The sequence below is a fragment of the Muscardinus avellanarius genome (assembly GCF_963383645.1).
Source record: "Muscardinus avellanarius genome assembly, chromosome: 1".
NCBI classification, from domain to species: Eukaryota; Metazoa; Chordata; class Mammalia; order Rodentia; family Gliridae; genus Muscardinus; species Muscardinus avellanarius.
The window spans coordinates 231,987,831-232,011,318 of NC_137786.1; the positions used below are offsets into that span (position 1 = coordinate 231,987,831).

General features: G+C 55.9%; 4 protein-coding genes across 5 annotated transcripts; 1 reads left to right on the plus strand and 3 right to left on the minus strand.

Annotated features, from left to right (window-relative positions):
* Positions 1 to 114: 114 nt before the first annotated feature.
* On the minus strand, positions 115 to 1,278 carry ZNHIT2 (zinc finger HIT-type containing 2; the record flags this gene model as incomplete). Its single annotated transcript, XM_080716841.1, has 1 exon — positions 115 to 1,278. The coding sequence occupies exon 1, from the start codon at positions 1,252 to 1,254 to the stop codon at positions 115 to 117; it is 1,140 nt and encodes a 379-aa protein (XP_080572967.1). The 5' UTR covers positions 1,255 to 1,278.
* Positions 1,279 to 8,131: 6,853 nt separating this feature from the next.
* On the minus strand, positions 8,132 to 11,080 carry FAU (FAU ubiquitin like and ribosomal protein S30 fusion). The gene is made up of 5 exons (XM_080719760.1): positions 11,038 to 11,080; positions 10,718 to 10,800; positions 10,483 to 10,627; positions 8,482 to 8,537; positions 8,132 to 8,360 (listed from the first exon to the last, which is right to left on the minus strand). Exons 2-5 carry the CDS (start codon positions 10,790 to 10,792, stop codon positions 8,235 to 8,237), a joined length of 402 nt encoding a protein of 133 aa, XP_080575886.1. The 5' UTR covers positions 10,793 to 10,800; positions 11,038 to 11,080; the 3' UTR covers positions 8,132 to 8,234.
* A 217-nt stretch (positions 11,081 to 11,297) lies between these two features.
* On the plus strand, positions 11,298 to 12,498 carry MRPL49 (mitochondrial ribosomal protein L49; the record flags this gene model as incomplete). The annotated part of the gene is made up of 4 exons (XM_080697533.1): positions 11,298 to 11,375; positions 11,711 to 11,861; positions 12,112 to 12,236; positions 12,352 to 12,498. The coding sequence occupies 4 exons, from the start codon at positions 11,298 to 11,300 to the stop codon at positions 12,496 to 12,498; spliced, it is 501 nt and encodes a 166-aa protein (XP_080553659.1).
* A 2,162-nt stretch (positions 12,499 to 14,660) lies between these two features.
* Positions 14,661 to 21,754, minus strand: SYVN1 (synoviolin 1; the record flags this gene model as incomplete). 2 transcript variants are annotated; one of them, XM_080714490.1, is made up of 16 exons in its annotated part: positions 14,661 to 14,767; positions 14,841 to 14,992; positions 15,921 to 16,107; positions 16,196 to 16,354; positions 16,436 to 16,564; positions 16,830 to 16,993; positions 17,069 to 17,185; positions 17,277 to 17,342; positions 17,418 to 17,517; positions 17,597 to 17,723; positions 19,538 to 19,641; positions 20,039 to 20,087; positions 20,184 to 20,336; positions 20,425 to 20,517; positions 20,727 to 20,875; positions 21,645 to 21,754. In XM_080714490.1, 15 exons carry the CDS (start codon positions 20,856 to 20,858, stop codon positions 14,661 to 14,663), a joined length of 1,839 nt encoding a protein of 612 aa, XP_080570616.1. The 2 variants fall into 2 exon arrangements, with proteins under 2 accessions (XP_080570616.1, XP_080570615.1); XM_080714489.1 differs by lacking the exon at positions 21,645 to 21,754 and having other exon boundaries at positions 16,196 to 16,351; positions 20,727 to 20,858.
* Between the last annotated feature and the right edge of the window lie 1,734 nt (positions 21,755 to 23,488).

Sequence of the window (23,488 nt, forward strand, 5' to 3'; positions counted from 1 at the left end):
AAAAAAAAAGAGTGGAGCTAGGTTAAGTCAACGGGTGTTACTCAGAAATGGGCATTGCCAACGGCTGGGCAGACCAGTCACAGCTTTATTAAGGTCAAGGGTACCCTCCGCAGTTCAGCCAGGAAGCTCCTCGATGAGAGTCTTCGGGGCAGGTGGCACAGGGCCTCCCCAAAGCCGCTCCAGCTCCCCGGTGAGGGCTGCCACCTCCTCGGCTGCCACAGTGTGGGCTCGGTAGGCCCTGGCGCAGTCTAGGGCCAGGGGTGTGAGGGCCGCCTCGTTTTCATTGGTCCAGGCCAGCAGGAACTGGCACTTCTTGCGGGCGCGGTAGAGGCGATCACGCTCTTCGCTAGCCACGGCCAGTTTACGGGCCCGGCCCAGGGTCTGTCCCAGGTGCCCCAGCGCTGCCAGCGTGTAGCCTTTCTGGCCGGTAGGACCCTCGCCCAGCAGGATGCGGGCTGCCTCTTGCATAGCGCCCCGGGTGCCCAGAGGCCCAGGTGGGTGCTCGCCCGCCTCTAGCACGTGGGCGGCGGCCTGCAGGGCTTCCTCCGCAGAGGCGAAGACTCGCTGGGCGCCCAGGGCTCCAGAGACGTCGAGCAGCGTGGCACAGAAGTCGGGGAGCAGCGCGTCGTCCCCGCCGTGGTACAGCGCGAGGGTGTGCGCGTAGGCGAACAGCACGTTGGGCAGCTGGAAGCGCACGAGCGGCGAGGCGGGCCCGCGGCTCAGGCTGGCCAGCGCGGGGATGCGGGCGGGCACTGCGGGCGCGCGGGCCCTCGGGCCGTCACGCCCGGGCTCCGGCTCCGCGGCGTCCCCGACGGGGCTGCCAGCCAGCTCCTCCACGAGCCGCGGCCCGGCCCCGCGGGCCCACCACCACGGCCGCCACGGGGGCAGCAGCCGGCCGGCCTCGCCGCGGCTCAGCAGCCGCTCGAAGGCCGCCTTCTCCGCCGGCGCCAGCCGTCCCCAGAGCCCTGCAAGGCCGCGGGGCCCCGGCGCGGGGCTGAGGCCTGCTTCCTCGGGCTCGTCCTCGGCCTCGCGTTGCTGGCGCAGCCGGCGCAGAGCGCTTGCCAGGCGGCTGGGCGAGGCGCTGCGGCCGCGAAGCTCTCGCAGCACCTGGTCACGGTAGAAGTCTTCGGCGCAGGTGCCGTGCGCCCGGTAGCAGCGCAGCGAACAGTAGGGCGCGTTGCAGCGAGGGCAGGTGTAGCGCGCCGGCTCCGCCGCCCCGGCCGGGCAGAAGCCGCAGGGCCCGGCCGGCTCCATAGCAACCCGTGCGGCCTCGTAGCCGCGAACTCCCGCGCCCGAGCGCAGCCACTTCCGGTGCTGCCTCGGCGACTTCCGCCTCTCTGCGGGCCCTACGGAGACTTCCGCAAAGATCGCGAGGTTTCTGGGCGATTTCCGCCCACGTGGAGCCGCCGAGCCCCGCCCCTCGTTTCCGCAGCGCTGTGCGCAGGCGCAGAAGCGCGCCGCCAGGCCGGGGCGCCGCCCGCCACAGTGACGGCGCCAGGTCGCCGAGGGGCGCGGGCGGCCCTTCGCCCCCTCTTGGTTTTGGCCAACTCGTGGCCCTAGATTGCATAAAATTAAAACCACCTTTCAAGATGAGTGGACTTTTGCTAAAAGCACCTATTTGGATCCGAGCGTGGTAATCCCAGGATTTGGGAAACTAAGACCGGAGGGTCACGGTTCACGGACAGCCTCAGCTACTTAGGCCCTTTGCAACTCAGTGAGACCCTGTTTTAAAATAAAGAATAAAAAAATAGGGCTGGGGGTGTAGCTCGGAGGTAAAGTGCCCCTGGGTTTCATTTCCAACACCACAAAGAAAAAAAGTAAAATCAGGATGAGGGTGTAGCTTGAAGGTAGAATGCCTCTGGGTTCAATCCCCAGTACCACCAAAAAAAAATTTAATTAAAAATAGGGCTGGGGGTATAGCCCAGACATAGAATGCCCCTGGGTTCAATCCCTAGTGCCCTATGAATGAATGAATGAATGAATGAATGAATGAATGAAAGATTAGGCCTGGTAGTATAGCTAGGAGGTAGAATAACCCCTAGAATCTATCCCCAGTGCCATGCTGGGCGTGGTGGCGCACACTTGCAATTCCAGCAATTGGGAGGCTGAGACAGAAGGATCGCACAGGTTCGAAGCCAGCCTCAGATACTTAGTGAGGCTCTCAGCAACTTAGACCCTGTTTCCAAATAAAGTATAGGTCTGGGAATATAGCCCGGAGGTAGAAGGCCCTTGGATTCCATCCCCATTACCACACACAAAGAAAAAAGAAATCCCCAGTGCCAACAAATAAAGAGGGCTGAGGATGTAGCTTGGTGGTAGGGTGTTTGCCTAGCACTTTGTGAAGCCCTGGGTTTAATGTCCAGTAATATATATAATTATAAATATACATATCCAGCCAGATATGTATAGTGGCGCATGCTTGTAATCCCCACGCTTGGGAGGATTGCGCATTCGAAGCCAGCCTCAATGGCTTTAGAGACCTTGTTTCCAAATAAAAATATAAAATAAAGCCAGGCGTGGTGGCACATGCTTGTAATCCCAGCATTCGGGAGGCTGAGACCGGAGGATCATGGTTCGCGGACAGCCTCAGCTACTCAGTGAGGCCCTCTGCAACTCAGTGAGACCTGGTTTCAAAATAAAGAATAAAAAGTAGGACAGGGGGTGTAGCTCAGAAATCGAATGCCCTTGGGTTCCATCCCCACACAAGCAAAAAAAAAAAAAAAAAAAAGAAAGAAAGAAATTATAATAGGTCTGTGAGTGTAGCCCAGAGGTAGAAGGGTTTCCAGGAACCCCAGTACCACCAGAAAATAAAATAAATAAACATATCCAACCAGGCGTGGTGGCACACGCTTGTAATCCTAGTACTTGGGAGGCTGAGACAGGAGGATCGCAGGTTCAAGACCAGCCTCAGCTACTTAGGCCCTTCCCAACTTAGTGAGACCATGTTTAAAAATAAAGAATAAAAATAACCGGGTTGGTGGCACATGCTTGTAATCCCCGCGCTTGGGAGGCGGAGACAGGAGGATCACACTGGTTCAAAGCCAGCCATGCTGGCTTAAGAGACTGTTTCCAAATAAAAATATAAAATAGGTCTGGGAGTGTATCCCGAAAGTAGAAGGGTTTCCAGGAACCCCATACCACACAAAAAATAAGAATAAAAAAATAGGGCTGGGGGTGTAGCTCCGGGGAAAAATGCCCCTGGGTTCAACCCTTAGTACCATAAAAAAATAAACAAACGTATCCAATTCCATTAAATGCAGACTCCATATTGAGGAGTGAAGACACAATTAGAATCAAAGAGATGAGGTCCCTCTGCTAAGGCGCTCAGTCGTGTAGAGTGAAGATGGTGAGCCACCAACAACCAAGCAAGATCAGTGAGAGAGACTGAGCCCAGGGGCATTCTACCTGCAAGCCTTATTATTTATTTATTTATTTATTTATTTATTTATTTATTTTTGTGGTACTGGGGATGGAACCCAGGGGCATTCTACCTCCAAGCTATACCCCCAGCCCTATTTTTTTATTCTTTATTTTGAAACAGGGTCTCACTGAGTTGCAAAGGGCCTCACTAAGTAGTAGCTGAGGCTGTCCACGAACCGCGATTATCCTGTCTCAGCCTCCCAAATGCTGGGATTACAAGCGTGTGCCACCACACCCTGCCTCATTTATTTTTTATTGTGCAATACTACGAATTGAACTCAGGGACATTCTACTTCCAAGCTATACTCCCTGCCCTTTTTTGTTTGTTTGTTTGTTTGTTTGTTTGTAACAGTTTTGCTAAGCCGAGCATGGTGGCACACGTTTGTAATCCCAGTACTTGAGAGGCGGAGACAGGAGGATTGCAGGTTCATGGCCAGCCTCAGCTACTTAGTGAGGACTTCTGCAACTTAGTGAGACCCTGTTTCAAAATAAAGAATAAGCTGGGTGTGGTGGTGTACACTTGTAATCCCCACGCTTGGGAGGTGGAGACAGGAGACTCGCATGGGTTCGAAGCCAGCTTCAGCTGGCTTAAGAGACCCTGTTTCAAAATAAAAATGTAAAATAGGTCTGGGAGTGTAGCCCGGAGGTAGAAGGGCCCTGGGTTCCATCCCCAGTATCACCAATAAATAAGTAAATAAAGAATAAAAACAGGGCTGACTCAGAGGTAGAATGCCCCTAGGTTCAATCCTCAGTAATACAAAGAAAAGAAAAAAAAAAAAAAAAAAGGAAGGAAAGAAAGGAAGATAGGAAGGAAGGAAGAAAGGAGGGTTTTGCTGGACTGATGAGTTTTACTACTTGAGCACTTACCCAGACTACTCCAGGGCCTGGATTTGATCCCCTGCACAGAACAAACAGCCCACAAGAAATTAGGTAACAAGTCAGATCCCATCTCTTGCTGAGATGTTTTATAATCCTCTATTACAGGTCACCTGTCGCCTCAACCACTGCTACAGTTGTTTGTTTTGGGGTGCTGGGGGTTGAATCCAGGGGAATTCTTTCTCTGAGCTACACTCCCAGCCCTGTTTTCTTTTGAAACAGGGCCTCACTGAGTAGCAGAGGCTGGCGGTGAATCTGAGGTCCTCCCATCTCAGAATCCCAAGAACTGGGATTACAGGTGTGTTGTCCCACTGTTCAATGAGCTGAGGTGAGACTTTCTTTATTTTGGTGGTACTGGGGTTCCTGGAAGCCCATCTACCTCTGGGCTACACTCCCAGACCTATTTTATACTTTTTTATTTTTGGAAGCAGGGTCTCTTAAGCCAGCGCTGCTGGCTTCGAACCTGCGTCATCCTCCTGTCTCCGCTTCCCAAGCGCAGGGATTACAAGAATGCGCCACCACGCGGGGCATGAGGTAAGACTTTTAAGAGGTTGTTAGGTCAAGGGCTCTGCCTTAATGGCTTAAATTTTTCATTGATTAATGGGTTTTCTGGAGATTGGGTGTCATAGAACTGAGTCAAAATAACTCCTTTTTTGTTTTGTTTTGTTTTTGCGGGTCTGGGGATGGAACCCAGAGGCAGTCTACCTCCAAGCTACACCTCCAGCCCTATTTTTTATGATTTACTTTTATTTTTTTCCAGTACTGGGGATGGAAATTGGGTACATTCTACCTCCAAGCTACACTCTATTTCTTCTTTTTTTCGGTACTGGGGATAGAACCCAGGGGCATTCTATCTCTGAACAACACCCCAGACCTTTTTTTTTTTTTGGAGTGGGGTACTGGGGGTGGAACCCAGGGGCTTTCTACCTCCGGGCTATTCTCCCAGACCTATTTTATATTTTATTTGGAAATGGTCTCACTAAGTTGCTGGGAGCCTCACTAAGTAGCTGAGGCTGGCTTCAAACCTGTGCAATCCTCCTGTCTCAGACTCCCAAGCACAGGGATTACAAGTATGGGCCACCACTTTACCACTCTTGGCCTCCTGGCCCTATTTTTTTTTTTTTTTTTTTTTGTGGGTCTGGGGATGTAATACAGGGGCATTTGACCTCCAAGCTATACCGCTATACCCCCTGCCCTATTTTGAAACTAGGTCTGAGTTGCAGAGGGCCTCACTAAGTAGCTGAGGCTGTCCGCAAACTGCAATCCTCCTGTCTCAGCCTCCCGGATGCTGGGATTACAAGCATGCACCACCACGCCCAGCTTCCTATTTTTTATTCTTTATTTTGAAAGTGGGTCTCAGTAAGTTGCCGAGGGCATCACTAAGTAGATGCCTCACTAAGTAGATGTGGCTGGCTTTGAACTGCGATTCTCCTGTCTCAGCCTCTCGAATGCTGGGATTACAAGCATGTGCCACCATGCCCAGTTTTATTCTTTGAAACAGGGTCTCACTGAGTTGCAGAGGGCCTAAGTAGCTGAGGTTGTCGAGAACTGTGATCCTCCAATCTCAGCCTCCCATATGCTAGGATTACATGTGTGCACCACCATGCCAGTCTTTTTTTTTATTTGGTGGTACTGGGGAAGGAACCCAGGGATTCTACCTCTGAGCATCACCCTCCCAGCCCTACTTTTTATTTATTTTGAAACAGGGTCTCACTGAGTTGCAAAGGGCCTCACTAAGTAGCCGAGGCTGTCCTTGAACTGTGATCCTCCTGTCTCAGCCTCCCAAATGCTGGGATGACAAGTGTGCGCCACCACGCTTGGCTCACCATGCCAGTCTTAACCTTTTTTTGGTTTTGGTGGTACTGGGAATGAAACCTGACTTTTTTTCTACCTTTGGGCTTTTTTTTTTTTTTTTTTGGTGTTACTGGAGGTGGAACCCAGGGGCTTTCTACCTTCCTTATATTTTATTTGTAAACAGGTCTCACTAAGTTGCTGAGAGCCTCACTCAGTAGCTGAGGCTGGCTTCGAACCTGTGTGATCCTCCTGTCTCAGCCTCCCAAGCATGGGCCACCACACCCGGCTGGGCTACTTTTTTTGTGTGTGGGTCTGGGGTGGAATCCAGAGGCATTTGACCTCTGAGCCACACCCCCTGCCCTATTTTTTATTATTTTGAAACAGGGTCTAAATTGCTGAGGGCCTAAGTAGCTGAAGCTGTCCACAAACCGTGATCCTCTGGTCTCAGCCTCCTGAATGCTGGGATTACAAACATGGACCAGCTTTTTTAAATTATATTAGAAACTGGGTCTAAGTTGCTGAGAGCCTAAGTAGCTGAGGCTGGCTTCAAATCTGTGCGATTATCCTGTCTCAGCCTCCCAAGAACTGGGATTACAAGTGTGCACTAACATACCTGGTTTAGCCTGTTTTATTTTGGTGGTACTGGGGTTGGAACCCAGAGGCTTTCTACCTCCAAGCTATACTCCCAGACCTATTTTATATTTTATTTGGTAACAAGGTCTAAGTTGCTGAGAGGCTAAGTAGCTGAAGCTGGCTTCAAACCTGTGAGTCTCATGTCTCAGCCTCCCAAGAACCGGGATTACATGTGTGGGCCACCACATCCAGCTTAGCCTGGTTTTTTTTTTTTTTTTGGGGTGGTACTGGGGGTAGAACCCAGAGGGTTTCTACCTCCAGGATATACTCCTAGATCTATTTTTTTTTAATATATATTTTATCCTTTTTATGTCATTTATCCCTTCCCTCAGAACTGGGCATCGAACCCAGTAGGAATCTATCTCCAAGATTAATGCTGAACTTTTTTTTTTTTTTTTTTTTGCAGCACTGGGCTCAGAACCCAGGGCATTGTACTTCCAAGCTACACCCACAGCCCTAATTTTTAGTCTCTTTTGTTTCATTTAGAGTTGTGAAGGGTCTTGCAAACGGTGATCCTCCAGAACAATGGGATCACGAGGGCATGTAACCACGCCTGGCTCACCCTCAGCTTTTTTTTGCTGGGTCTGGGGAGAACCCAGGGGCATCTGACCTCGGAGCTACACCCCCTGCCCTATTTTTTTTCCCTTTGAGACAGCGTCTCAGTTGCAGGGCCTAAGTAGCTGAGGCTTTCCGTGAACCCTGTGCACCACCACACCCAGCTAAATTTGCTCTGAAACAGGATATGGTTAAGTTTATGAGTCTACTTGCTGAGGCTGTTCTTGAACCTGCTGTCCTTTCTCAGCCTCCTAAGTACTGGAACTACAGTCAGGCCCACCTTCTGACTTACATTCTTTAAGTCTTAACAGGAAAAATAAGGTCATGGCCAAGATTAAATTAGCTCAAAAGCAACCAGCAGCTGGGCGTGGTGGCACACAATTGTGATCCTAGTACTTGGGAGGCTGAGACAGGAGGAACCAGCCTCAGCTACTTAGTGAGACCTGTTTCAAGATAAAGAACAAAAATAGGACTGGGGGTGTGGAGGTAGAATGCTCCTGGGTTCCATCCCCAATACCCCCCCCACACACACAAAAACAGCAAGTGGAAGTTTGAGCTCAGAGTCCAAGGTCATTTACCCTGCGGTATGTTGGTATGTTGTGTTTCAAAACCCAGCAGGTCCAAAAACATAGTTCGTTCAATCAGTAGGTTTCAGATGTGCTGCAAGCCTCAGTTGCTAGAAGAGAACTTAAATCAGCTCTAAAGAACTCAAAAGTTTTTAATCAACCACTTAATCCCAGACACTATTAGCAAGGCCAGCCAAACAGCACAAGGCACAAACACACCACCAATGTCATCAAGCAATGCTGATGCCCAGTGCCAGGCACATACTGCCTTTGCCTAGGAGACACACCACAGCCCCCAAAGCCACACCCCTCCCCAAGGCCCTGCAAACAAACGGAAACAATGGGCTGCCCAGGTAAAGTGGCTTTATTAGGAAAGCCAAGACAGGGGGCTTAGGAGTTGGCATTGGGGCCCTTCTTCTTGCCGAAGGTGGGCACCACATTGACAAAGCGCCGGTTGTACTGCATCCGCCGCTTGGCCCGGCCCGTCTTCTTCTTCTTCTTCTCCTGTTTGGCGACCTGGGAAAAGGGAAGGCTGATCAGACCTGGTTGACCTCCTCCATCCCTGGCACCCTTCCCTCTGGCTCCTCTCCAAGAAAGGAGAAGGCCGGCAGGAGCCAAGAGTCTGGACATAGCTCACCTTGGGAGTTTGTCCTCTCACTTTTCCAGCACGGGCCAGAGAACCATGGACTTTACCTGTGGTAAGAAAGATCAGTAGCAAGTTCAGAGTCAGGAAGGCACCACCTAGCACAATTCCTCCTCCCTCTACTCAAACTGTTTTGTGGCACTGCGGATTGACCCAGGGGCATTCCACCTCTGAGCTACAGCCTCAGCCCTATTTTATTTTGAAACAAGTCTCATTAAGTTGAAGCTAGGCTTGAACCTGCAATCATCCTGCCTTGGCCTCCAATGTACTGGGATTACAGGCACTGAAAGGCTAGGCTCAATCTTTTTTTTTTTTTTAAAGTGTTGATGACTGAACTTGGGCGAGCTACCTCCAAGATCCTCTGCCCCCGCACCCTGTTTTTGTGGTACTGGGGGTGGAACCCAGAGGCTTTTCTACCTCCGGGCTATTCTCCCAGACCTATTTTATACTTTATTTGGAAACAGGGTCTAAGTTGCTGAGAGCCTAACTAAGTAGCTGAGGCTGGCTTCGAACCTGAGCGATCCTCCTGTCTCAGCCTCCCAAGCGCGGGGATTACAGGTGTGCACCACCACACCTGGCCTGTCTCTTTAATTTTAAAACAGGGCCCCTTTAGCCGGGTGTGGTGGCGCACGCTGGTAATCCCCGTGCCTGGGAGGCTGAGACAGGAGGATCGCGCAGGTTCGAAGCCAGCCTCAGCTACTTAGTGAGGCTCTCAGCAACTCAGTGAGACCCTGTTTCCAAATAAAAACTATAAAATAGCTCTGGGAGTATAGCCTGGAGGTAGGAAGCCTCTGGGTTCCACCCCCAGTACCACCAACAAAACAGGGTCTCTTTAAATTGCTGAGGCTGTCCTCAAACTTGAGATGCTCCTGTTTCAGCCTCCCAAGTACTGGGATTACAAGCAATCACCATAACTGGCTGGGGCTCAAACAGAAATAAAACCAAGTTGCAGAGATTTGACTTCTAACCAAGTTTTACACAGGATTTTTGCAGCTCCTGACTTTTAGTAAGAACTGAGGAGTACCCTGGTGTTCTGCTATAACCTCCCCACTCAAGTGAGGAAGCTGAGAACCGGACAAATCAAAATCAGTATGGTAAAATAATACGTCTGGGTATGTGTGTGTACACACAAGAGTTCAGCCTGAGAAGGTAAACAGGAGGAGCACAGATTCCTGGCCAGCCATAGCAACTTAAGTGAGGGCTCTGAAACTCAGTGAGACCCTGTTTCAAAAATAAGTAAGCCAAGCTGGGCGTGGTGGCGCACACTTGTAATCCCCGCACTTGGGAGACTGAGACAGGAGGATCGCACAGGTTCGAGGCCAGCCTCAGCTACTTAGTGAGGCTCTCAGCAACTTAGTGAGACCTGTTTACAAATAAAATATAAAAATAGGCCTGGGACTATAGCCCGGAGGTAGAAAGCCCCTGGGTTCCACCCCAGTACCACCAAAAAAAAAAAAAAAAGAAAAAAAAAAAAAGTAAGCCAGGTGTGGTGTATGCCTGTAATCCTAGTACTTGAGAGGCTGAAGACAGGAAGATCTAAGGTTCAAGAACATCCTCAACAAGTAGTGAGACTCATTAGCCTAGCAAGATGCTGTTCCAAAATAACAAAAAAATAGGAACCAGGTGTGACGGTGCATGCTTGTAATCCCAGCATTTGGGATGTTGAGGCAGGACGAATACCGTTTACAGACTAGTGAGGACTTTTGCAACTCAGACTGTTTCAAAATTAGGATTTAAAAAATTGGGCTGGGGGTGCAGCTCGGAGGTAGAATGCCCTGGTGCCCTGGGTTACAACCCAGTACCGAAAAAAAAAAGTAAATAAAATGAAATAAGATAGGGGCGGGAGTGTAGCCAAAGGTAGACTGCCCCAGGGCTCCATCCCAGGTACCACCAAAATAAACATATAGCCACATAAATGACACTGAGCTACCAGGCCTATGTACTTCTCACCCACTAGCTTACAGAAATTAAAAAAAAAAAAAAGACCCCACTTACCTCCAAGCATTCGGCCAGCTACTTCCAAGGTGGTCAGGGCCTCCACCCCACACTGGCTTAGAGTAGCCTCATCCTCCAGCGGCGTGCCTGCTAGGAGCAGGACCTGATCTTCCGGGGCGATGCCCTCCAACGAGGATACACGAGCCTACAGAGGAAAAATAAGGTTCGCAGGCGTTTCGGGGGACACGAAGGCGCAGAGCACGAGGACGGATGGGGCGCGGGAAGCACCACGCACCTTAATCTGGGCGACCGTCTCCTGGCCGGTCACCTCGAGGGTGTGCAGCTCTTGGGCGCGCACAAACAGCTGCATGTCGGCGACTGAGAAGAGAAAGGCTCGTAAGACAAGGGGACCAAGGGAGGCTCGGCGGCCCAGCTCCGAGCGCCCCGGCCGCGGAGTCGCGGCGTCTCACGTGGGGAGGGCCCGGGCTGCTGGGAAGTTCGGAGTCACCGGCCCGGCCGCCGCCGAGCAGCCCCGGCCCTCGATCTCCCCGGGCCTTCGGACCCTCCAACAGCCTGTCCCGGATCCTCCAGACCCAGTCCTCGCTCAAGTCTTACCTGAACCGCAGCCCTAGCTGCCGCTACCGCGAAGATGGAGTCGAGAAAGAGGAAGAAGCGGGGGCGCGCACGTCCTCGCGGCCGGCTGCGTAACGCGTCACTACTGAGCGACCGCCGCAGCCTCGGCTATTTATACCGCCGCCCGCCGCCCTGGCTCCGCCTCCTTGAGCTCCGCGCAGGCGCCCTCTGCCTGGGGCTTGCGGGGCGGGGCCAGGCCGGCTGCGCGCGCAGGAAGCTGAGCGGGGGCGGGGGCAGGCAAGATGGCGGCGGCCGTAGTCCGCGCCGCGCTGCGGAGTTGGAGGACTGGGCTTCAGACCGGGTCTGGGCTGCGGCACTTGGTGAGAGCGCCGAGCGTGGAGCTGAGGGCTGAGAGCTGGGTGTGAGCCGCACTGTCGTTCATCGTAACGCTCATTGAAGCCCCTGTGTCTACATGGGGCCTTAGTTTTCCCGTCGGATCCGTGGCCCTTGGCTTGGGGGTAGCCACAAAGTTGAAAGGGAAGATGGCAGATCCGAGAGTGCGCTTGAGGCATGTGGGGGTGGGGATGTGGGTGCAAGAGAGCCCGCGTTAGCCCACACCGAGAGGAGCCGCACATCGACACGTGCTTTAAATGTTGACCTACTAGATGATTCTGTGTTGGGTGAGCCAATGGAGAATTTGTCTGTTTTGCCTCAGAGCCAGACCCCGGGCCCTTCGGATTACCCCAGCTTTGTGGAGTCTGTGGATGAGTATCGGTTTGTGGAGCGGCTATTGCCTCCCGCCAGCGTCCCGAAGCCCCCAAAGCATGAACATTATCCCACCCCTAGTGGCTGGCAGCCCCCCAGAGGTGAGGCGGGTGCCACGGATGGCCAGAAGGCTGCGGAGGGGTACCCCTCTACCGAGTCGGGGCTCCGGATTCCCCAGTGGGCTTGGGACTCAGGATACCAGGGTGAACGGTTGAGTCCTGACTCTTGGGTACAGAGGCAGATTTTGTGAGGGGAAAGGAGTTGGGCTGAGGTGAGATGCGGCCTCGGAGGGAACGCCTGGAGCCCCTCACAGCCCAGGAAGAGTCAGCTTATCACTGTCTCCCACGACAGATGTTCCACCCAAGCTGCCCTACTTTGTGCGTCGATCCCGAATGCACAACATCCCTGTCTACAAGGATATCACACATGGCAACCGCCAGATGACTGTGATCCGGAAAGTGGAGGGGGACATCTGGGTAAGTGGGGAGGGAGTGGTATCTAGGTCTGGTCCTGGTTCTTCTGGACCTGGAGAGAGGAGTCCTCTAGAGAGGAAGTACAATTAACCAGGCTTAATTTGTCATCCTTCCCCAGGCTCTGCAGAAGGATGTGGAAGATTTCCTGAGCCCACTACTGGGGAAGACACCTGTCACTCAGGTTAATGAGGTGACAGGTACTCTACGGATCAAAGGCTACTTTGATGAGCAGCTCAAAGCCTGGCTCCTTGAGAAGGGCTTCTGAGGCCCGCTGAGCAACCTGTGTGGTAGTGTTCCCCCCAAACTGGAGTCTAGGAAACTTGGGGGGAAGGAAGAATATGTTGGAGCTCCTGGGACAGGATACAGGGGTAAGGGACTGGGCAGGGCAGAGTATGAGGGCTAAAGGCCTTGTGGGTCAGACCTTGCTTGCATAAAGGGGTCCCCTGAGGGAGAACTACCCAGCATGGGAGGCCCACCAGAAATAGCCAAGCTAATAGAAAGCATTAGCTGCTGTCTCTTCCCTCACTGTGGCCTGTTTCTTGAAGCTCCTTGGGTTCAACAAATGCAATTCTAGAGGTTAGCCACGCCTGGTGGCACATCCCTGTAATCCCTGGTACTTGGGAGGCTAAACAGGAGGATTGCAGGTTCAAAGCCAGCCTCAGCAACTCAGTGAGGTTTTTAGCATCTTAGACCCATTTTCAAAATAAATATAAAATAGGGATGGGGCACCCCAGTGATAAGAACGCCTCTGGACTTAGCCCCCAGTTAAAAAAAAATTCTAGGGTTGTCTGGTGGAAGTAAAAGCCGAACCCCCACTGGGCACATCCTCCCTTGGCCCTCTTGAGCTCACTGCCGGGAGCGCTGTCAAGCCCTAGTCTTGGCCAGACCTGGCTGGTGGAAGCTGAAGGAAGCCGGTGGATCTGTGCAGGAGCCCTGCTGGTCTTCAGTTTCTAGTGCCCCAGCCTGCAGGGGACTGGGAGGCTCAGCTCTGCTCCCTGCTCCTTGGGTTTTGCAGCTCCAGGATGTTAAGTGACTAGCTGGCTGGCCTGGCCACAAGGGGGCGCCTGGGAGCTCCTCAGTCTAGCTCTGGAGTTGACCTTGCATGGCCCCTCCCCCAGCCTGCCAGCCTCATTCACCCTGGCCCATCCTTAGATCCCAAGGTCCAAAGGCTGAGCCCCCGCCCGCCCTCAGACTGGCTCCCCTCATCTCTAGCCCGATAGGGGCCAACCTCCCTGGGGCTGAGTTTTCCTTATGTGAAACGGGCATGCTTTCCTAGCTGTTTATTGTAATCAGCATTGTTCTCTCCAGTCTCCAGTATGAGCAAGGTGAAGGAGCCCAGTTCTGGTCCTGACAACAAGTCTCACCAATTGTTAATGCAAGTTTTTATTTGGCCGTATATACAATTTAAGCTATTAAAATTTGTACAATATTTACAAATTAAATAATCATCAAACTGTCTCCAGCAACTCTTGTAACACAAAACCAAGGGGAAGAAAGACGGGTGGGCAGGCTTCAGCTCCTGCGGGCCTGGCCCGGCCCAGAGCCTGTTCTAAACTGGAAGGAACAGGCACTCGGGGCTTCTCCTTCCCAGGGTCACACTCAAATCCAAAGGACAAGATTTAAGCCAAAGCCACTACAAAAGGAAGCACTTCCGTCCTTGGGGACTTAGGGAAGCTGTGCACACCGAGACGTGGGCTCCCTTGTTCTGGGCGCAGGGTTAGGAGCAGCCTGCTGGCCCTCAGCCCAGGTGCAGCAGGGCAGTGGCTGCTGGGTGAGCGGTCTTGCCAGAGAAGCTGCAGGGAAAGGGCCTGGGGGAGGGGGGGCAGGGTCCCTCGTGCTGCCCGCCTGCCCTCCACCCCAGGCACTCCTTTCCCTGAGTTACATGGTTGCCAGTAAGACGTGGAAATGCCACAGGGTGTAGGGGCACAGCCACCACCACAAAGGGGTTTCTGGGGAGATCAAAGTAAGGGGAAGAAATGGTACCAGTCTTGGTGGGAGGGCCAAGAACTTCCCGGCCTCCCTTTAGCCCCTCAGGTCCACCCTTGGGAACAGGAGCTAATACTGTTCGGCACTGCAGTGTGACCCCCGCACACACAAGTAGAGCTTGGAGGGGCTGCCCCTTCTCCCAGAAACGGGTAGGGAAGAGGGGTTTTCAGGGGCTGAGCCTTCTGCCTTCACAGCCCCAGCTAGGCCCCAGAACACAGCTGGAGAGGTGGAGAGAGGCTGAAGATGACAGCGTCCCGGGCTGCCTGGGCCTGGGGTCCTCCACTAGGAACACAGCCTCTTTCCACCTGGCCAGGGATGCAGTCTCCTCTCATCAGCTGGGGCTAGTACTCCCTGGTGCAGAGGGAGCTGGCACTTGGTGGTGGGACGCGCTCCAGCGAGGGCTGCTCCGGAGAGCAGGGGCAGGGCCAGGACTGGGCAGTGTCAGTGGGCGACCGGGGACTCCAACTTCTGCAGGCGGCGCCGACGGAGCTCCGCAGCATCCGGCTCTCCATCCTCGGGCAGCTCCTCAGCACCCACAGACTCAGGAGCTGAGGACAGAGAGGTCAGGGGCGGACTCCAACGAGGCTCCCCAAGCAGCTCCCGCAGTCGGGCCCCACTCACCCGGAGGCTTTTCCGTTTCAGGGGCTGGTGGAGAGGCCCCTGGGGACGGGGTGGTGGCCTCAGAGCTGGGGATGCTGGTGGAGGAAGCGGCAGCCACCGCTGTCGAGGCAGTCTCTTCAGTGGGGTTGACTGAAGCGGCAGGCCTGGGGGGCCTGGGGAGAGAAGAGACAGGGACAGGCTGGCCTTAGCATCCTGGGTTGGGCGGATGCTCCTGCCTGCCTCTGCTGAGCCTTGTGGGACAGAGTGGCCAGTATGCCCCGCGGCCCCAGTGACCGGTAGACAATGGCGAACATAAGTGGGCTCAAGAGCCAAGTGACCCCCATGGACTACACCCTGCAGGCAGGACCCACTCACTGGTACCCTCCAGTCCCCAGCCCGGGTGTCAGGGCTCACAGGACACCCTGAACAAATCAACGTGCTCAGCCAGGGACTGCAGCTTCCTCCCAGCATATGCTTCCTTGCTGGCTGCCAGGCACTTTGTGCGTGTCACCTATGAGTAGGAGCAAGAACTATTCTGGCGTGAAGGTCACAAAGCAAGTCAAGATGGAACCACCACTTGCACTTGGGTCAAGCCAGCTCCAGTGACTCTTATCTGCTCCCTCAATTCAGGGGCCAATCTCAGTGTCAGGAGGGTGTTAGCTACAACAGTGAAAACTAGGAATAATTTCAGTTTTAAAAAAAAAAGCACGCCGAACATGGTGGCATATGCTTGTAATCCCAGCATTTGAAAGGCTGAGACAGGAGGATCGTGGTTCTCAAACAGCCTCAGCTATTTATTTAGCGAGGCCCTTTGCAACTCAGCGAGACCCTGTTTCAAAATAAAGAATAAAAAATAAGGCTGGGAGTGTAGCTCGGAGGTAGAATGCCCCTGGGGTTCAATCCCCAGTACCAAAAAAACCACAACAAAAACCACCCACAGGGAGTAAGACTGAAGGCCAGCTCCGTAGTAAGCGGCACCCTAGCACCCAGCTCCAGATGTGCTTCCTGGAGTGGGAGGGAAAGGCAGGTAACCAACACCTCCAAGGCCCTGAAGACAGGCAGTCTGAGAAAGCAGGTGTATGGAAGGCAGGGGAGTCCTACCCCAGGGAGGCCAGCACAGTGAGGTACTGGTTGATCTGCAGCATGGCGGCGTCCAGCAGCGTGTGGATGTTACGCAGGCTCTGCAGCCGGGCCTCCAGGTGCTGACGCTCATGGCCCTCCAGAGCCCGGAGCTCCTCTGGGGTCAGCCCGGCAAAGCCAGCCGGGGGCACGGGCATGGGGGGGAAGGCTGGCGGGAGGCGGAGGCTCAGTCTGGCTGTCTGGGCTTACCCCCGCCCCGCCTCCATTCCAGAACTTCCTAGAGTGGCCCAACTTACCAAAGGGCGGAGGCAGGGGCATGCCCATCCACGGAGGGGGGAAGGGGAAGCCTGGCGCAGGGCCGGCCTCGGGGGCGGGGGCAGAGCCAGCGGCGGGGGCAGAGGCACTGGCGCCAGCAGCTGTGGTGGTGGCCGCTCCGCTGGGCCGAGAAGGGGCTGCTGAAGAGCAAGCAGGTCAGGGTGGCGCGGGGCTCGGGGTCCACTCCGCCGCCTCCCAGCTGTGTGGCCCCCGAGGCTCACCTGTGCTGGTGGATGGAGGGGCCGCAGCCTCTCCAGAGCTTGGGGGAGGTGGGACAGGCGGGAAGGGGCCCATGGGGGGCCACAGCGGGAACATGCCTGGAGGGAAAGGTGGCAGGAGGCCCTGGGGGACTGCAGAGAGGACGAGTGGTGAGAGGAGGCCCACCTGCCGCACCCCGCTCCCAGACAGGCTGCTGGGCTGCTGGGAACTGTGCTCCCAGGAGCCAGCTCAGCCCTGGCCACAGAAATGGCAGCCTCCGGTCCCCATCCTTCCAGACCTCCCAGGCCTGGGGGATGAGCCTCTGGAGGGCACAGACTCGGCCAGCATCTCACCCGGCCCCAGCATCTCACGCGGCCCAGGCAATGACCCGATGCGGGGTCAAATGAAGACACTCACAGTTAGGGGGCTGGGGCAGGAGTGGCGGGGGGTGGGGGGCAGGGGGTGGCCCCTGATCCGCGGGCTCAGGAGGCGGCGGTGACTGGGATGGCAGGGAGGCCCGCAAGACATCCATTCGGCAGGTGGGGCACGTCTGCTGTCGCTGGAACCAGGAGCGCAGGCAGCTGGGGGTCGAGACCAGGCCTGGTCAGCAGGGCTCCAGGGCCGAGCTCGGGTACACCAGCGCCGGGCCCACTCACCTGGTATGGAAAATGTGGTTGCAGGGCAGCCTCTTGGCCCCAGTCACCATCTCTTCTCGGCAGATGATACAGACGTTGTCCATTGCCTGAAGCTCCTCGGGGGTGGCATCTGGATACCTGGTTTAGGACGGCGCATGCGTCAGAACCAGAGCTGGAAGCAGGGGGATGTGGCCAGAGCTGGGCGAGCAGCCGAGGCATGCCCACTTACAGTGTGTTCATGTTGCGGATGGCTCGGCGAGACATGATGGCATCTGTCACAGCTTTCTTGAACTGCCTGAAAGGACAGTCGGTGAAGGTGGAGAGGGCGGGAGGGATGGCAGCCGGAGAAGGAATGGGCGGGCTGGCTTACCTCATGGCCAGGTACATGGGCCGGATGGCAAAAAGCGGGAAGGTGTGGACTTTGATCATGATGGTCATGAAGGCCATGTACAGCAGAACCTTGATGAAGCCTGGGGAGGGCACACAGCTGTCGCTGCCTTGCCGGCGGAGCGGGGAGCGGGTCAGTGGGGAGAGGCCCGCCCCTCTCACCTGTAAACAGCTCCGTGTAGAGCATGTACACTGCCTTGTTGTCCCAGGGGTTCTCACTCTGCAGGTCCACGGAGTGGAGCACGTACTTGATGAAGATGGTAAGCACCATGGTCATCAGGATGGCGTACTGCGGAGGGCAGAGGGAACGTGAAGGTCAGCTCCGCCAGGCCCAGGCCGCAGCACGGCGGGGCGCAGTGGCGCAGGCGCAGGCACAGGCTCTGAGCTGTGACTTCAGGCAGCCCACTGAGCCTCAGTCTGCTCATCTGTAGAAGACAGAATTGACTGTTCATAGCCGGGCGTGGTGGCACACGCTTGTAATCCCAGCATTCGGGAGGCTGAGGCAGGAGGATCGTGGTTCACAGACAGCCTCAGCTACTTAGTGAGGCCCTCCGTAACTCAGTGAGACCCTGTTTCAAAATAAAGAATAAAAGCTGGCCATGGTGGCGCACGCTTGTAATCCCAGCGCTTGGGAGGCTGAGACAGGAGGATTGCACAGGTTCGAAGCCAGCCTCAGCTACTTAGTGAGGCTCTCAGCAACTTAGTGAGACCCTGTTTCCAAGTAAAATATTAAAAATAGATCTGGGAGTGTAGCCTGGGTATAGAAAGCCTCTGGGTCCATCTCTATCTAGTACTACAAAAAGAAAGAGAGGGAGGGAGGGAAGGAAGCAAAAGAAAAAAAGAAAGAAAAAATAGGGCCGGGGATCTCACTCAGAGGTAGAATGGCCCTGGGTTCCATCCCTAGTACCACAAGTAAAAAAAAAAAAGTGCCGGGCGTGGTGGCGCACGCTTGTAATCCCAGCATTCGAGAGGCTGAGACCTGAGGATCACGGTTTGCGGACAGCCTCAGCTACTTAGTGAGGCCCTCTGCAACTCAGTGAAACCCTGTTTCAAAATAAAGAATAAAAACTTGGGCAGGGTGTGTACCTCAGAGGTCAAATGTCTCTGGGTTTCATCCCCAGACCTGAAAAAAAAAACAAAATTAACTGTATCTAGCAATTCTATTCTGCTAGCCAGGCATGGTGGTGCACACTTGTAATCCCAGTACTTGGGAGGCTGACACAGGAAGATCGTAGGCTTGAGGACAGTCTCAGTAGTGAGACTCTCATCCACCTGGCAAGACACTGCTTCCAAATAAACAGAGATGTGGCTCAGAGGTAGAATGCCCCTGGGTTCAATCCCCAGTGCCACACACAAACACAAAAGAAAAAAAAAGCAATACTGTCCTGCTGATTAAGAGACACACACAGGTCAGCTGAGCATGGTGGTGCTAACCTGTAATCCCAGTACTTGGGAGGTTGAGATAGGCGGGCTGCAGGTTCGAGACCAGCCCCAGCAACTTAGTAAGACCTTGTTTCAAAATAAAAAGGGCTGGGGGTGTTAGCTCAGAGGTACAACACTTCTCAGTTCAATCCCCAGTACAAAGAGAGAGAGAGAGAGAGAGAGAGAGAGAGAGAGAGAGAGAGAGGAGAGAGAGAGAGAGAGAGAGAGAGAGAGAGAGGGAGAGGAGAGAGAGAGAGAGAGAGAGAGAGAGAGAGGGAGAGAGCGTGCGCGAGGGAGAGGCAGGAGCTCAGGCTATGCCTGCATGCAGTTAGCACTCAGCAACTGAGCTGTTGGCACTGAACACCCGTCCTCTGCCCCGCCTCTCCAGCAGTCCACCTGCCTAGTTCTCTCCTGTCCATCCCTGAGGCACCAGCTTTGACGCCAGCCTCCAGGAGCCCACCTGGCCCCAGGTCAGGGATCCTCTGCACCTGCCTGTCTTGCTGGCCTCTTGCTACCACCTAGGACTGTGTGTGCGAGGGCTGCCATGTCTGGCCAGTCGCTGCTCGCTGGTGGCCAGCACAGGGTGGTCCCTTGGCAGGTGCTTAGCTACGTGCCTGCTGGTTACTCATGGCACACGCAGTACCACCTCAGGTTGGCCCCCACCTCCCAAGCCAGGTTTACCTCAAAGCCAAACACCAGCTGCACAGAGGCCCCGCGGGTCAGGATACTGTGATAGGCGTGGCTGACGAAGAGGAAGTCCAGGATACCCAGCAGAAACATGAGGGCTGCAGGGACCCCAAAGGGGGAGGTCAGCGCAGGGCCTGACAGCCACTTGCTGCTCCGGGACAGCCCCGCTCTCCAGCCCGCCACCGCCAGGGCCCCCGAGGCCTAGTCATGGGGCACACTCCACTGGACTCGGCCCTCTGGGAATGCCAGTTTTGCGGGGGGCAGGGTGTTGGGGCAGCCCAAGCTCCAGGTGAGGAGGCAGACAGCTAGGGCCTGGGCAGTTGAGACGCCCCGGAGTGGAACAGGGCAGAGACGATGCAAATCAACTTCCTAAATTCTCCTTCCTGTACAGCTGTGGGCCGGCGGGTGCCTGTGCCCTGGGGTCCAGGCCTACGGCTGGTGCCTCTCCTCCCTCCAGCTCCCTCTCCCCCCCTGCCCTCCACGAGTCTCACGCACAGACGATGCGGCAGTGAAAAAGCCAGGAAATATTGGGGCTGCGTTCCATCTGTGGCAGAGAAGAGGGGGCCCCATCAGGAAGGCCAGGCCACCCCACAGCCCCAGCCCAGCCCCACAAGCCTGCCCACACTCACTCCCGACTCACAAAGTCTACTCGGTCCTCGGCCAGCCAGTGGAAACACTTGAGGAAGAGGAGGAGAGTGAAGAGCGCCACGAAGCGGGGGCTGAAGTCGTCCCGAAACACCGTGAAGGCCAGGCAGGTCTCGGTGACAGCGTACCAGGATCGCTCCAGGAGGTGCTGGGGGTTGGGTGGCGACTGGTGTGGGACCCAGGCACTCCGCTTGCCCGGCGCCCGCCCCTCACTCTCTGGGCCGCCAGCACCTTACCTCCATCTCTGCCGCCCTCAGCTGCCCAAAGAACACCTTGCCCATCACCTTGCCCAAGAGGAAGACAAGGACGAAGGCCTGGATGTACAGGACCTGGGAGTGGGGAAAGGCTACGGTTCGAGGTCCTGCTCTGCTTTCTTCTGTCTGGAGCTCAGCCCTCAGGGACCTCCCCAAGTCCTTAAGGCACTTTATTCAAAGTCAGGCAATCAGTGGCTACTTCTCCCCTACCAACCCCTGGCCTCTGCCCCAGCCCGACTCCTCCCCTTCCTTCGGGTTCCTCCCTCCCCAGGCCCTGAACTCACTGCCATGCTGGGGCTGGACTTGGTCAAGTACACCACAGTGGGGTAGAACTGGTGTTTGAGGTAGTAGGCATGAGCCACCACGGCTCCCGTCAGCGCCAGGCTGGCCGCCATCATCACTGCGGTGCGGAACATTGCCCTGGCCCGGAGACCTGTGTGGGGAAAGAAAGAAAGTAACATACATCTTGAGGTCCAAACGTCTCAAGTCTAGCACAGAGCCTGTCAGAGCGTCGACAGGAGGGGGGGGGGGCGCTCACTTCGCTCAGGCCCAGGCCCTAAGTTTTACAAATTAGGAGCTGCTACTCAAAGGGGTTAAGCCGTCACTGTGATGCAAGGCCTGGGACCTGGGTCAGTCTTGTCCCAAATCTAGGGCTTTCCGCGCTGCCTGCCAAGCCGCCTCCTCTAGGGAGGCGTAGTTGGAGGAGGGGAGACTGCCACCGCTGACCCCCGAGTGGCGGTTCTGGGCTCTGAGGCAAAGGGAAGAATTGGCTCCAGAAGCGGGAAGGCTCGGCCTGAGCTGGGAGAAGCCGAGGCAAAGAGGGACGGCCCGGGGAGGCGGCGGCGCCGGTGACAGCTGTGCAGGGTGGTCGGCGTGGACGCGCGCAGGCAGGCAGGCGGGGTACGTCAGCCTGGAACCCTGGCGCCCCCAGCCCCGGGGCAGTGCCATCTCGGGGCGCTGGAGAAACGGCCGGCCGGCAGGGTGCAGTGGCGGGACTGAGCGAGAGGGAGCCGGGCCGCCGGGCGGCCGCGCGCCCCGGAAAGCCAGGAGCTGCGAGCGTCGCAGGCGGGGCCCGGCCTCGGTGGCGGCGCGGCCCCGAGGTCTCGGGCCGGCGGCCGGCGGGGGCCCAGGGCCCGGCGGCCTCGAGGGGAAGGTCCTGCCCCGACCCGGCCGCAGCCCGGGCCCGGCCGCGCCCCACTCACCAGGAGCCCAGCGCCGCGAGCCCGCCCGATGCCCGCGACTGCGGCAGCCGCTCCGGTTAACAACACGCCCCACCCCCTGCGAGCCGGAACTCCGCGCCCGACACCTCACTTCCGGCGGCGCGGGCCGTACCCAGCGCCCCGCCCGCGCGCCCCGCCGCCGGGGCGCCTGCCCCCCGGGAGGGCTGCGCGGGGCCGACGGCGGCCGGGAGGAGGAGGAGCACGGCGGGGGAGCGGGGTCCCCGCGACTGGCCCCGGCGGCGCGGCCCCGGCGCCAGCGGACTCGACCCGGGCGCTCCGGCGGGCCCCGCGGCTGGGGCGGGGCGTCCTGCGGGCCGTGCCACCTGGAGGGGGGGGCGTGCCGGGGCCAGGCGCTGCGGCAGGCCCGCGGGAGAGGAAACCCCTGCGTACTTAATTCCAGGCATCGTCACGACGCTTTGACATCACAAAGGGTCTGTGGAAAGCCAAGGGAAGCCGAGAAGAGAAGCTCGCCCCGTGCTCCATCACCCCTCCGAGTTGTGTGGGAGTGAGTTGGGTCCCGTGGCTGTCACTGATTGGCTGGCAGAAAGTTACGCGGACCAATAAGAAAAAGAAAGGAAATGTGCTGGCCTATACAAAGAGAAGAGCTGGTGAGTGGTTGCTAGGGGCGGTAGGCAGCGTTGCCTAGGACTAGGTCCTACCCGAACTGGCGGAGAGCGAGCCCAGCGCGGTTTGGGGCCGGCGACCCCTGGCCCGCCTCGGGTTAAGATGGCAGCTCCGGGAAAGGGAGGGGCGTTCAGGCGCGTGCCGGGAACCGAGCGTCCCGTCCTGCTGATCGGAGGACGGGAATGTCGTGTGCAGAAGGACTGACTTCCCGGCGCTCTCTGTTTATGCTTCGGCTGTCCGTATCTTTTACACGGCGGTGGCTGGACTGGACCGCCCGCTATTTCAGTCGGCGTCTGGGTCGCAGCCAACTCATTTCCTCGGACGGACTGGAGCAGAAGCATCCACATAGTGTCCTGCGTTCTCTTTCGTCATCTCATGTAACCCTCAGTCGCCAAAGTTCATCAGCTAGGTGGTGCTATCCCCGTGTTAAACGTGGGACGGTTGGGGTTCAGAGGCTTCACCAGACCTGCCCTTGCAGTCTTGCTTGCGGTCTGGCTGCCCAGAAGTCCCCGCGCTGGTAGACCCAGTCATCCTTCCCGCCACCTGTTAACCCTGCAGGTTCAGCTCGGACCTGAGTTCGGTCCACAGGAGACCATTTACAACTTTGTACCTATTACACCCAGTTTTCAGTCCTCTCAACCTCTCCCCCGCCCTCCTTTTATTTTTTATTTTTATTTTTAGTATTGGGGATTGAACCTCAGGGACATTCTACCTCCCAGCTACCTCCCCAGCCCCACCTCTTTTTTATTTTATTTTATTTTATTTTATTTTTATTTTGCAGTATTGGGGGTGGAACTCAGGGACATTCTACCTCTGAGCTCCACCCCCAGCCCTATTTTTTATTCTTTATTTTGAAACAAGGTCTCACTACGTTGCAGAGGGCCTCACTAAGCAGCTGAGGCTGTCTGCGAACCGCAGTCCTCCTGTCTGTTTCACAAGTACTGGGATTACAAGGGTGCCCACCATGCCCAGCCTCCCCCCACCCCACCTTCCTTTAAACAGGGTCTGGCTAAGTTGCTGGGGCTGATCCCCCTGTCTCAGCCTCCCAAACACTGGGAATACAGGCGTGTGCCACCATCCCGGGCTTTCCTATCTTAAAGGTTTCCTAAGCTTCTGCCACCCATGTGCCCCTACTTTTTTCTCTCAGGCTATGCATTTTCCCCCATCCTACTCTTTAAATATTGTGTCCATGTTGGTACCAT